Genomic DNA, 14,283 nt, shown 5'->3' on the forward strand with positions numbered 1-14,283 from the left:
CAACAATCTTGAATTTCCTTCAGAAATCCAAGAATAAGGGTCAGTATATGGAGATAATCTTGGTTCAAAGCTAGTGCGCCATGAAGATACCCCTACATCATACACAAGGAAGGTCTACATCAAACATCATCAAGGTGGAAATGCAACAAAGAGGTGGATTCCCGAATGTCAATTATGGAGATGAAAATGCAAGTATGATCAAGGAGAGATAGTTTCAAAAGAGTTAAGCAAAGTTAGAAGGTCAACTTGATCACCCAGAGATGATACAATGTAATGTCTCCACTTTGAAATAGAATTTAACAATAAATAATAATAATAAAATTAAAATTTACAAGAATAAAAATTAAAATATAAAAAAATATTATTAATTATAATTAAATTTAATTAAGTTAATGAATGTTCAAAAGACATGGAATGAAAAGTTGGGACTCCCTCAAACATGAGATATAAAGGGAAAAGATTACCTCATTTGAGGGGAGAATTGTGGAATAAGAAGTGCAGATCAGATTTAATAAGAAGTGCAGATCTGATTGTGAAAGGTTGTGTCCCTTTCAAAGGGCAGAAATAATGAATAGTCGCACTCTTTCAAAGGGTGCTAATGGTGAAAGGGTGTGTCTCTTGCCAAAGGGCATACATGATGAAGAGGTGTGACCCCTCCCTCACATTGAGAGATATAAAGGAAAGGAATCAAAAGCCTCTTGTGGACATCATCATCGATCAGATCAGATCAGAACTGTTGCTAACTTACAGGCAGTAACATCCTTGTTCTTGGTGTCATACTTAAAGAAAGACTAATAGGAGATAATAAACAAGGATTGGGTGTTATCAAGAGAAAAAGGCAGGCACCGTGAGATGTAGCTGGCACACACAGGTCTTTATTCCTAGAGAGATAAAGGTACTTTCCCTCTAACCCTCTTCCTATTGGTTAAAAATCATATCTAAGGCAAATCTAGGGTGAAACTAAGGTCTCTTATAAAGGGGACATTACATATAATTTGAGAATATGTCCCATCATCATCAGGCAGTTGGATAATGTTGAGTATCAAGAGATATGGCTCAATCACAAACGCTTCTTTGTGATGATCTACAAGGAGTGATGAGGTGGCATCCAATCATCATTCAACCAATCAAGAGACTCCACATCAACTTGTCCAAGTTCAATGTACTTGATTCATCCAAGGAAGGAGCAAGTGACACATGGCATCACATTGGAGATTGTTCAACATACCTAACCTCATTTCTAATTGGTGCACATTCAAAGAAGGACATGTGTCCTAAACATGTAATTTTATCATTGGTCAAATGGAGTTTGTTGTAACTAACCCTAATTAGGGTTTCATTTTGTAACCTCAGCCATTGAGCTTGCATCAATTTGAGTCGTTGAATTGTAATGAGACCTCTATATAAGGCTCAATTCTCTCATTTGTAAAGGTAAATAGTTAACCGTTGATCAAGAGTTGATAGTAGCAGCTAGAAGTAGCAGTAGAGTAGGAGGAAGGGAGATTGTTGCCAAGGTTCATTGTAATAAACATACTATTTTCATTGAAGAGATGGTGGATTTTGTGTGCTATTTCGACACATTGCATGGTCTCTACTTCTCATAGTCTAGATGTGTTAGATGAATGGAAGATCTTATTGTTGATGAATGGTGAAACCTAATGTTCATACCACTTGGAATTTGTTGATTGCAAGTTGCAATACGTGGTTAGACTAAACTTATCTAAAAGCTTAACTTCAATTACTTTATGCTCATTGTTTGTAATTTTGGTGTGCATGGGTGATATGAAAATCATTCACTTATCCTTAGGAGATTGCACCATCTTTGAGTAGTTATTTCCTCATGGCAAAGCAAAGCTTGGTTTGGTTGCACCGAGTCAACAATCATTTCTTACATTGTTAGGAGTAGCATAGACTTTCTCAACCCTTCATCTATTTTATGTTTATTTTTCCAAGTTGAGTAAGATTCCATGTTCCAGTTGTGTTCATTAGTGTAAGTCCCTTTGTGATTACCAGCATTATCACATCAAACACATTGAGTCTATCCCGAGCACAAAGTCAACTATTCACATTGTAAACCTTGGAGTTGTCTCATTTGATCACATCATATAGCATATGAGGTTTCTTTGTTCAGGAGACAATAGAATACCTAGTATTTTATTCTATGTTCGGGGTGTCCTAAAAAACACATCAGCAAATTGGAGGTACCCAATGATAGTAAAGTGCATAATATGTTTCATGCTTCATGCCTTAAGAGGGGATAGGGTAACAATGTAATTGCTTCTGTTGAATTACCTCCCCTAGATGAAGAGGGGAAACACGTTTTAAATCCTACGGCAGTGATAGATTTTAGAGAACGCAAGTTGAGAAATAGGAGAATAAAGGAATAAATTGGTGGAGGAATCTTTCAGTTGAGAATGCTACATTGGAAAGAGAGTGAATTTTGGAGCTCCAAATTCGCAATTGCTTGGGGCCAAGCAATTTGGAGAGAGAGGAATATAGTGTCCCCTTCTTGTACGTAAGAAAATTCATGGCCATTAGCTTATTTACTATATTTTTTTTTAAGATAATTGGTGTCAAAAAAGGGAAAAGTAACATAAAAATTAAGTTGTCAAAAGTAATATTTCTTATATCATAGTTGGGAAACTTGAACTTGACAACTTAAAAAATTGCTTAAATTTCTTTAGAAACACTTTTTTTTTGGCAAAATTCAATGACAAGATGTATCTAATAAGTCCATAAATGACTGCAAAAGTCTTTTCTATTAAATTTGATTAATTTGAATACAAATTGAGTACAAAATTGCATTATCATGTGGAATTCTGATGGCTGGTACAATAGATAGCTTAAAACTATTATGAATTTATGATGACTACCTTTGAAAATCATCATAATTCATCAATTACAAATTACAAAATACATTTTACATCTTCCTTTTCCCTAATCTAGCGAAAACTTGGGGACAGGTTGAGCTTCTAATCCTTGGAGTCTATTGTGGCTCCTCACTTGGCATAGAAGGTTGTGCTTGTGGTTCTAGCTCAACCTCCATCCTGCTAATAAATGTTGATGACTTCTGCTCAGCCTCATCAATGTCATTCAATCCTATATGTCTTGCTCCACCCATACCCTCCAATGCCTACCTCTCAAAATCAAGAATCTCATCTTCACAATCTTTGTAGCTCTTTGTGCAAAATAATTGTCAAAGACTATGCTTGCAAGTTGCAATCCTCTACCCTTCAAGCTTCTTTGAATATGATAGGTCTGACCATGCTTGACTCAAAAATATTTGTTTCAAAGAAGTCAACAAACCAATAATACTTTGCAACATTATGAAAATTGTTGCAAACCTTATGACACCTGATCACACCAACTCTTTTCCTTGGGTGTGATCTCCTCAAATTAAGAACCCAAGGGTGATTGTAGATAAAAAATAAAGCATACTCCTTGATCTACAACCGGTATCACCCAATCAAGTTTTCCTAAGTCCTCCCAAAGAAGGTCAAGACAATGTGCTGCACAACGAGCCCAAAAAAGTGACCAATGCTTATCTTGGAGCAATCTCCTAGCCACCACATATGCTGCTACATTGTCAGTTATGATTTGAACCACATTCCCTACGCCCACCTCCATGACAACTTCCTCCAGCATTAAACTCAATGTTGCTGCATTTTTAACTTCATTAAAGCCATCAACCTATTTCAAAAAAATCATCTCACCATTGGAAGCAAATGATTTATGTTCCTACCTAGGTGGTCTTCATCCACTTCCACTACTTTGCAAGGCCATCCCCTCACATATCCATTTATGCGTGTACTTTTTTGAGGGCTACTTTTTTAGGTTAACACCCATGTGTCTATTTCCTTGTTTTTTATGGTTATCTTGCTTCATTCCTTTTTCTTTCAGTCCAAGGCCCCCTTTTTGCCCTAGTTCTTTGCAATTGCAATTGTTGTATGTTCTAGTCCCTTTGACTTGACCCTTTCTTGGTCATTCACAGACATTAATATAATTTATTTCTTTGTTTCTAGATTTAAATGTGAACTTTTAAAACTATGATAGTGCCCTAAGAACCTAAATAGAAAACACTTAATATTTAAGGTATCAATTATCACTCACCTCCATAATGAGGCCATAAGTTGCACTATTAGGCTTGATTCCCTTGTGCCTCATTTGTTGTAAAACCCAAACTGCACCTTGCCACTCTTTGTGAGGAATGCAAGCATTTACAAGCTGCGGCACAAGAAAAATATTAGTACTCAGGTAAAATGCATTCAATAAAGAAATTGGAAACTTGACATAAAATACTAAAATCTACCCTATCAGGATCAAAAAAGAGCCTGATTTACAATGCAGCAACCGCTAGTATACTAAGGGATCTATTCTGTAAATTTCAATTCTAAATCCAGATCATAGCCACCCCTTATTTTTCGAGTTCAACATGGGGAAGACAAAGCATACAAATAAAAATGTACTATATTACATTGTTAATTGTGTCAAAATTAAAAAAAGCTTATGAACTCACAGCATTGTAGATGACCAAGTCAGGTCGCAGACAAGGATTCCAATGTCTCAGAGGAACATTCTCCAGTTTCTTATCCGGCCCAGATTGCATGCAATCCATCACATCCAAAAGCTCCTTGATATAACCAGCTTGACCAAGAGTTACAGCGATGCTATGATATGCAGGCATGTCAGGGTATGTTGAAAACTCTTCCTGCAAATGAATGAATTATTATATTAGTTGTGGCATTTTGATATGGGATGTGTCAATAATTACTCCTATAAGTGGAATTAATGGAAAAACATTACCCGCATTATGTGGAACATATTCAATGCCTCAGCAGGTCTCCCAGCTTTTCCAAGAATGGAAAGAACAGTTGTATAAATATATCTGCAAAATATTAAGATATTCATAATGTTAAGAAATATTGTAACACCAGAGCTAACAATATTGTATCACCAGGACTAACAATTTCCTTATAATTACAAACAAAAAGACCACTAGCACATTTATTCCACCATAAATGACATTCATGTCCAAAAGCATTTGTAGCTAGAAGAATAATATGACAATAAGATCTCAGAGGAAATATATATATTATTATATACAAAAAATTGGTAAATGTAAGCAGATAAAAAGAACAAGAAAAGATCAGAACAGAAAGAAAGAAAAAAAACTCAAAATCAAAGGCACCTGAGAAAACAAAAGAGAAGACGAATAACCTAAAGCTCAACAAGCGGACATCAACAAGGGTAAATGGAGGAAACAAAAACCAAGAATTGAAAACCGAACCCAGAGATTACAGTATTTCAGGTTCCATAATCCCATCAGGAAATCATGACAAATATTGAATCCTCAATCCTTTACCAGATACTTGAATAAGTCCATAGGAAGCTTCATTGGAAAGGTACAACACTAACAAGATTAACCATCTCTACTTAGGGCCTTAAATTACTTTCTTGCAGGAGGTATAAATATCCAACCTTCAATATTGACTGTTCCAAAGGGATTTTCAAGTATGAACCATAAAGAAAAGTATGTTAAGGATGTTTAAGCTTTTGCACCATGTTTGTCCCCTTTTGTTGCTGACAGGGGAATGTAAAATTGGAAGGTGGTATTGGAGAAAAATCATGTTAAGAGCCTTTTTGTGAGGTTTTCACACAAGTTATGCTCAAAATGATTCAGTTGACAGATCGTAGTCAGATAAATGGATACAGGTAGAAGACTTTAATGATGAATGGCACAGTGATAGAACAAAAGGTCATGACTCTATACTTGAGCCCATATAAATGCAAATTTACAAAGGTCAAAGATTACTAGAGTTTTAGATAAAGCAAGGGGGATAAAATAATTTGGCAACTAAAGGTTGAATCCAACAGACAAAAAGTAAGGACAGTAAAAAGCTATACAGATTTGACATAAAGCTTCGCTGGCTACATCTGTTTCTTGATAGGTTCTGTAGAATGGAAACCAATCATCCACCTGAAAAGACATATTAACAGAACTTATTTCAGTGATATTGGAATTGGAGAAGAGACCCCAACAGAAGAAAGAGAGTGAGTTATAGAAATTGAAAGACAAGAAAGAAGCATCTAGATGACACACTGAGGTGAATCTTCAGGCATGTACATGCACTTTGAACAATGGAAGTATCTGTTCTTGGTGTTCTTCCAAAATTGGTTAACTTAAGATATTGTTGCTTTGGCCTATGAATCATAGTGAAGTGATAAGGTGATTGAGAAAGTGTAAGAGCAGATTAAGAAAATGTATGGTGTTTGAAGTTTGAACATTGCTAACCTTGGAAGGAGAAATCCCAAACCAAGTTGGAAGTCCCTCTACCCTTCATGAAACACCTAAACATCTCTAAATTGTGCTAAAAGAGACACCCACAATACAGCTTCCAAATGAGCCAAACATCTCAAGGGCATCCGTATCAAGATTCCAAGTGGTCAGTGTAATGTCCCCTTCTCAGCGATGTGCATTTAGTGGCCCATTGGCCTATTCCGGAGACCCATAGGCTATTTAGAAAGGAGAATTAGGGTTTCCAACTTTTGTGGAGTTCTGCACGAGCTTCTTAGGGTCTGTCAGGAGGGAATTCTTCAGTTCTGCTTATGGTTTCCTTCTGGGTTTTCCATGAACTCCAAGGTGGCATAACATGCATTTGATTCTTTGGTGAAGTGAGAACTTACTATTTTTAGTAAGTTAGGGTTTCGCTGTTTGGATGATGCAGTTCTACTAATCTTTCCAAGCTCTTTCTCTGGATGCGAATATCATGTTTTTCGGAGCAGTATTTCTTGACTTACTATTTTTAGTAAGTGGTTGTGTTGAGCATTTCTATTTTTAGCAGTCTCGGACAGGGTCCTGATTCAGCACAGTTCAGTGGTCTTCATCGCACAACTTCATCCTTGATTTTGGTGTTGATCAGTATTGGAGTTATAAGTTATTTAATTAAATATTATTTCCTTATCCTAAGGTTTAATATTTAATTATTTTTATTACTGATTATTTGTATTTTGGGCAACTTTAGGGAAAATATTTATCTATCATCTATATTGCTATTTTTCCTAAGTCAGTGGCGTCAAAAAGGAAGCATATTTCATGTGCTAACTTCATTTTTATGTTGCAAGCCTTCACCGAGGAAAACTATCGAATTACTTGCCTAAGAAGGGGACGCCAAACACATGAGGCGAGATGATTTTGGGGGGAATTTCGATCAAGTTGAATTTGAATTTGGAGAGGGAAGTGTTATAAATAAGAGCCTTGGGCTCTCATTTGGATCTTGTGAAATTGCATCGTTATGTTGTCGGTTTGGCGATTAAAATCTGAGCTTCGAAGTGTGGCTTCCTAGCTAAGTCTTAGTTTCGTACTTGGGAGATAGTACCTAGCTGTTTTTCTTGTATTTCCAGAGCTGTTAGAGAGTGTTTTGCAGATTGTGGAGTGATTTTGTGTGGATTTGGTGTGTTTTCTTGTTGCTGGTCGCGGAGTTGCTGAAACTGAATTTCATTCATACCTCCTGGCCGAGTGAACTAATCATTCTGGGTATTGGCTGTATCAAATCGTGGTACAGAGGCGATAGTGTCTACAAATTTATAGTTGTTGGTTTGGAGAGATGGAATTTTAAGAGCAAATCGTACCACCTAGCTGGCCGTACCATTCCAGAGGTGCAATGGGATGTGTGCTGCTGTTTTGAGGCGACTAGATTGCAGTTTTTGTGTTCTAGAATCATCGTCCAGGTTATATCTTCCATTTGCATTTGATTTGGTGTGTTTCAGTCTTCGTTTGAGTGAGTTATGATCATTTTGCTGTTGCCGGTTGAGAATAGTTATGTGTGTATTGACTTCAGATTTTCAGTTCAGCAGTAGTGGCTTATTTGAGTTATTTTGATGGTTGTTATTCGCTGTAATCTGTATTTGATATCATCTCTAATCTTCTCCTCTATCTTGTAAGGTTAACTAGTAGTACCACTAACTATTTCTGGAATGTTGCTTGCCCACTGCATAAGTGGAAGAGGTTGGCTTAGCCACCTTCTTGCTCTGTAATTCAGTTATGAAGTTTTGTCCTCCCACTGAGTGAGTGGTTGAGTGATTTTATGTTTGTAATGGTCCTCCCGCTGAATAAGCGGTCGAGTTGAGCTTTTGTTGTGATTCAGTCCTCCTGTTGAAACATTGCGGTTGAGTGATTTGTGTCTTGGTGTGTTGTTCTCTTGGCTGGTTTACCGCCAAGTTTCTTGCTTACCCACTGGATAAGCGGAAGGGGCTAGCTTGCCGCCCATTTTTGTATTCATCTTTCAATTGATTTATGGTGCTAACAATCCCCGGAACACTGTATGCTCTCACCCTCCCAAATTGGGCTCTCGGTGAACAAAAGGTGGAAGGGTTCCTTTCAGTTATTCTGGGTTATTTCTCTAACCTTAACGGGTTACTGTGTTTACTTTGTAAAACTTACTGCAAAATCAAAAAAAAATTATTGGGTTACATTTTTCATTCCCATCCCTAATATAAGGGGATTCCTAGAGAAACCCCTAAATGATAGGAGATGTCCCAATGGAACACTTATTTTTAATTTTACATGTATTGTCATATTGCATCTTAATGCTTTTCAATCTTGCTTCTTGCCAAAATTTACAAGGAAGAAAACAGAATTTGACCCAAACTAGCACCATACTTGATAATGCCTCCATAAGTCAATGTGTAATCCTCACAAATAATCTTGATGCTTTCATAAACTAGGGATTCCCTCAAGAAAGCATATTTCTCTACTTTTGTAGAAAAAATAATCATGAAATACCCTTAGAGAATTAACATCATTTTTGTATGGCTTATTACTTTTTGATGTGTCTTTGACCCTAGATAAATACCCTTAAATTTACAAATTAAAACTTAATCCCGTAGATTATATTCACACATAATTCTTCATAAATTTTACATCCCTTTACCATCATTTTTTAGGAAGTTCAACTAAATAATTGGGTTGACCATAGTTTTATTCATGTTTCGTGGGAGAAATCTAAGATCATCTCTTGAAATTTGTTGTGGTTCTTGCATTGTTGGTATGGCCTTGTCTTTTGGGGAGTTCTTGATGGCCAATTAGTCCAATTTCAATTCCAAATTTATTGTATTTGATTGTAGTGGATTTGAGAGGAAAATTGTCTACCAATATGTGCATTTATACACTTGTGCATGTGTGTGAATGCATTCATGTGTCTATGTACATATATGGGCATATGTTTGTGTCTGTGCATCTACTTCCAGTGGAAATGAAAGAAAAAATTTGTGTTATCCTCTATGGTTGTGTGTATGTATATACATGTGTGCATGCAGCTCTGTGCGTATGCATGTGTACATCTATGTATATGTTTATGTGCATGCATGTTTCTAGGTGCACATGTGCATGCATGTTTCTGGGTGCACATGTGCATGCAAAATGTATTTGTGTAATATACATGTAGTGATGGATATGTAAAAGCCGAATTGATTGATGTTCTAAATTAATGAACCTAATTCTCAATGATGTGTTTGGTAATGGCCATACTCCAATCCAAACCCTAATAATTTGATTATAGTAACTTGCATACCAATACCCTTCAGTGCTTGAGTAATATTATGGATCTAACAAGTGTACAAGCAAAGTGAATCCGCACAAAGCAACAAATGCATATGAATCAAGATTAACCATACCCATAGATATGTTCATGAGACACTACCATCACCAATTGAAACTATAAAAAAATAAGGACGGTACCTGATTCTATGTGTGATTTCAAAATCTCATTAGCCTACTTAGATTGTGTTTAAAAAAATATATAGATATAAGCCTCACCTGCAATGAATGGACTTGTACCGCTCATGGCTGCGAAGCCACTCAATTACTTGCAAAGCTCGTCTCCAATTACCCTTATGCCCTAGGATTTGGACAAGATGGTTTAAAAAATTATCTGTAAACTTTATCTTTGAACTGTACATCAACTTGGACAACCTCCACATTGTCATATTTATATGTGGATCGTTCAACCTTTTTAACACAAAGCAGAAATAATAAAGTTTGTATCAGTCCATATTTGTACCTAAAAATGTGAACATCAAGAGTAGGCTAGTGAATAGGAAGAGTGACCAAAATAAATTTGACAATCGAAACACCCATTTAAATATAAAAGTGATATACATTATCAGTGTGTACATGTCAGTCACAGGAGGAGCAGACCAAAAAAGAAATTAAACCTTCTCTGTTAAATATGTAAATATTGTGAACATTGCAGTGCTCCCTGCAAAGAATTCTCTACTCACTAGAGCCATTATAAAGCAGATTTAACAGTCAACAGTCAATACCCATGGCTGCCACTGCTGTCTCTGTCAGGACAAAATAAGATCAATGCTTATTCGATAAAGATATACAATGACATATAAGTTTCACAACCGGAAGAAAATGTTCATGAACTGGTAGAAGAGCAACCCGAACCACCATGATGTAGTAAATCAATGGACAAGAACAGCAACATAAGTGGCAGTATCAATGAATTTTTTACCAGGTTTCCATGTCTACAAAGCTAGGCACATCGGGTAGTGATAATCACTGAGACTTAACAAAACAGCAAAATACTTTTCGTCTTGGTTGAGTCTTTAAATAGTGAATGTCATAATTTTTAATGTTATGTGTCCAAATTTTTAATGTCATTTGTGTCCAATAACTACAAGTACGCCATTTCAATTATTAATTACAGAGAAAAGATAATGAAAATCACTAGTACATTTTGAAGCCATAGTTTCGAATGGATTCCAAAAAAGTTCGATTTGAGTTAGTGAAATCATCAGCAAAGTACTATATTAGGCTATACTAGGAGATGGATTGTTATACACCTAGGTACATGATATTATGATTTATATGCGAGGCAATGGAGTTGCTAACTTGTCACACACATAATCCATGGGGAGACATATTGGATTTGATGAGTAACATGCAGAGTAAACTATAGGGTGAACCAAAGTGTAACCTACAGTTTAAGGCTATACCCCTCCCCAGCTATGATTAAACAAATAGCTATATATAGGAGATTGATAATGTTGTAACTGAATCATGGAGTAGGGAATGGTTGTGCTAAGTTAGCGAAGACAAAGTAGTGTAGCAAGTATATCTCTCATAAGCGAAGATCTCTTGAAGTGATTCCTTCAGGAGAAAAGCACAAGCTAAAGTTTTAAATATTATGGCACATTGGCCCACTATACATCTATTGTGCACATTTTTCCTATTATTTATTAGCATTATTATGTGTTTTAGATACTCAATTTTTAACATGATAAGCAGACTAGAAGATTTAATTAAGTTCTATATCCTGGAAGTTGTGACAAGAGGACATGCATGTAGTTTGGCCAAAGTCAGACAAATTGTTACCTCTTGCCTGATTCTCCTACAATAATTACATTCATTTAGCTATTAGTGATTGCAAAATAACTCATCCCTTAAAATTTGCAACCGGTCCCCCTGAACAAGAAATTACAGCTGGCTACAGCTCAGCATATCCAATTCAAGGATTGTTAATGCACTAGGTTTGAAATTTGAAAAATCAGTTAGTCCTTTCGATACACATGGACAATAAGAATAATTATAGATTTGGATTTCCTCATAATGGCACATAATGTTTACCTTTGTCATCTAAATTATATCAATTAAAGTCTGAAACTTTTGAAGGATTAACAATCCTCATATGCACCATTTTTTTTCTTATCTTAACACTGGCATATAAATATACCAAATACTGCCAGCATGACAACCAAAATTTGCAAGCTGCAAGTGTCTTGAGATTGGACCTTGGTGAGCAACCAGCCAAAATATCAATTAAATATCTATAACACTAACTAGAACAGAACCATAGTAACATCACTCTTAGTCCTGAGACCAAGTGAAGGTTTTCAAGTCTGGCCCAAAAAGAAAGAATCAGGACTCTTGTGGCAGGAAAAAAGACTAACGGGCTATAAACAATACCCTATTAATCATTAAAATTCTGATACTTGCATCAATTATTGCCAATTTACATCATAGAAAAAACTTCTAAACAATTACAGCTCTACTTGCTTCAAAATTTTATTCATGGAGAAGGTTTATGATTAAGGATCAAATAGGTTTTGAGGGGACCCGAAACCCCTTACAATAGGTTTCGAAGGGACCTAAAACCTCGGATTTCACATGGATCCAGAACCCAAAGAAAGAAAGCTACAAAAAGATACAACAACAACAACAACCAGCAGCCCAACCACAGCCTAACATCAAATACTAAACATTGACGAACCAGCTATAAGACAAGAAGGCCAAAGCCAACAGAAAAGACAGCTCAAACAAACATGATCATAGGGATTTCCTAGGCTCCCTCAACCATACCAGTCAGTTTTAACAAGGTTCACATAACCTTAACCTTGAAAAGTTCCAACACGAAGACCTCCTTTCCAATCAACATCTCCACCTCAATAGGAGATACAAGAAAGAGGATAGAGAAAAGGACAGCAACAGCTCCCCCACAGCCAATAAACAAGGTACCAACAACCCCCAAGCAACACATCCCATCATCTCCAACACAATCCATCTCCACCTCAATAGAAGATAGTACCACCTCAATAGGAAGATCTAAAGAGAACCAAAGATGCTGAAACTGAAACAAAAAGCAGCCCAACCAAGCCAACTCCACCTCAATAGGAGAGACCAAGGCAAAGACGACAGAAAGGGTAAAAAGGCCCCTTTATGTAGCACCACTTCAAAGAAGAGACAATAACCAAAATAACATTGGGCGCAACATAAACCTTACCCTCAAGGCTCTTTGCCACAAAAGGAAAACCAAAGGAAGCCTGCAAAGATAAGAACATGAAGTCCTCCAAGCCCTAGCCAAAAAAAGAAAAGTTCCCACCCGAACCCACAAAAAGAAGAGCCACAAAATCTGCAGCCGCAAATAACCCTGCAGACACAAGCTCCACATACATCCCAAAAGACCCGAAAACAGCAAGGATACTGACCATGGCCACCACAAAGGGATCACCTGAGATCAAAAGAGTGCCCAAACTAAAACCCCCCACCTCAATAGGAAAAGTAATAGAAGAGCACCTCCCAGACAACCCAGAATAAGGCATGGAAAACAACAAAGGAGGGCACACCCGGGAAAGAAAACCATCAAGTCTCCCATAGGCAGCAGAAAACACCTTCCAGCCACAAAAAGTAGCAAGAGCCTGTTGTGCGTTGCACACGCTCCCTGTCGCCGATAGGGTCCCCTTTCCTTTTTGAGGGCCTTTCCGTCTTCGCCCTGTTGAGTTCCGCACAGAGTGTCTCACGTCCTTTCGAGCGAACCCACGATTAGTCCGTAAGATGATGATGTTGAACGGAGGAGCCTGTGATTCCATGCGGTCAGTTGAGCCCTTGGGAACGAATTCCAAGAGATGATCTAAACTTGTAAAATTGCCTTAAATAGGCGTGGGATGATAGAAGTTGGCGAAATCCGCCAAGTAAAGGATAAAGCATCTGAAGGTCGCATGAGGACCCAAAGATGTTGATTTTCGCATAAGAATAATGAGAGAGATTACATGATGTTTTTGGAAGTTTGCGAGATTTGTATGAATGCCGATTTTCGCCAGCTGAAAGGTAAAAGGGGGGGGGGCAAAAGCCTTAAAGTGCCCCAAGTGCCAAAATTGGCAAAACTCACCCAAGTGCCGAAACTCGCACTTTTTGGTGAAAACGCAGTAAAATTTGAAAATTGACAAAGTGACCAAAAGGTCCGAAATTGGCAAAGTTGTCCAAAGGTCCGAAATTTTCAAAGTGACTAAAAGTCCAAAGTTGGCAAAATGCCTCAAAAGGCCGAAATTCGGACCTGTAAGTGAAAATGTTAAAAAGTGAAAGTTGGTAAAATGCCTCAAAAGGCCGAAATTCGGACCTTTAAGTGAAAATGTTAAAAAGTGAAAGTTGGCAAAATGCCTCAAAAGGCCGAAATTTGGACCTTTAAGTGAAAATGTTAAACATCCCTTCCATTCATAGAGCCAGCAACATAGCCAGCAGCAGTAGCAGCTAGAGCTAAAGGTCCAGAAGCAGCCACTGCTACCATAGCCAGTTCTCGTTCTCGGCACCCACCACCATCTCACTAGCCAACTTCCATTCTAAGGTTGCTTCTACCCAAAGCCCCTATCAACAGATCCGAATCCAGTTGCAGCGGCCGGTTCTATCCGCATCAGAGCCAGAAGCAAAGCCAGGCCAGTGAAAATTGGCAAAATGCCTCAAAAGGCCGAAATTTGGACCTTTAAGTGAAAATGTTAAAAAGTGAA

General features: G+C 37.3%; 1 protein-coding gene across 9 annotated transcripts in view; it reads right to left on the reverse strand.

The window, feature by feature from the left end:
* Positions 1-14,283, reverse strand: part of LOC131064013 (pentatricopeptide repeat-containing protein At5g67570, chloroplastic) — a 123,296-nt gene that overhangs the window by 85,809 nt on the left and 23,204 nt on the right. For 8 of the 9 annotated variants that reach the window (XR_009359357.1, XR_009359359.1, XR_009359358.1 and 5 more), the window contains exons 2-5: positions 9,815-10,006; positions 4,804-4,885; positions 4,517-4,708; positions 4,111-4,224 (exon numbers count right to left, since the gene is read on the reverse strand). Coding sequence is in view for 4 of the 9 variants with exons in the window: in XM_057998030.2 (XP_057854013.1) it covers positions 4,111-4,224; positions 4,517-4,708; positions 4,804-4,885; positions 9,815-10,006 (580 nt within the window). In the remaining 5 variants the exon portion in view is untranslated. The remainder of the gene's footprint in view (positions 1-4,110; positions 4,225-4,516; positions 4,709-4,803; positions 4,886-9,814; positions 10,007-14,283) is intronic. The other variant, XM_057998028.2, reaches the window with a different exon arrangement.

Source organism: Cryptomeria japonica, chromosome 11 (genome assembly GCF_030272615.1).
Source record: "Cryptomeria japonica chromosome 11, Sugi_1.0, whole genome shotgun sequence".
NCBI classification, from domain to species: Eukaryota; Viridiplantae; Streptophyta; class Pinopsida; order Cupressales; family Cupressaceae; genus Cryptomeria; species Cryptomeria japonica.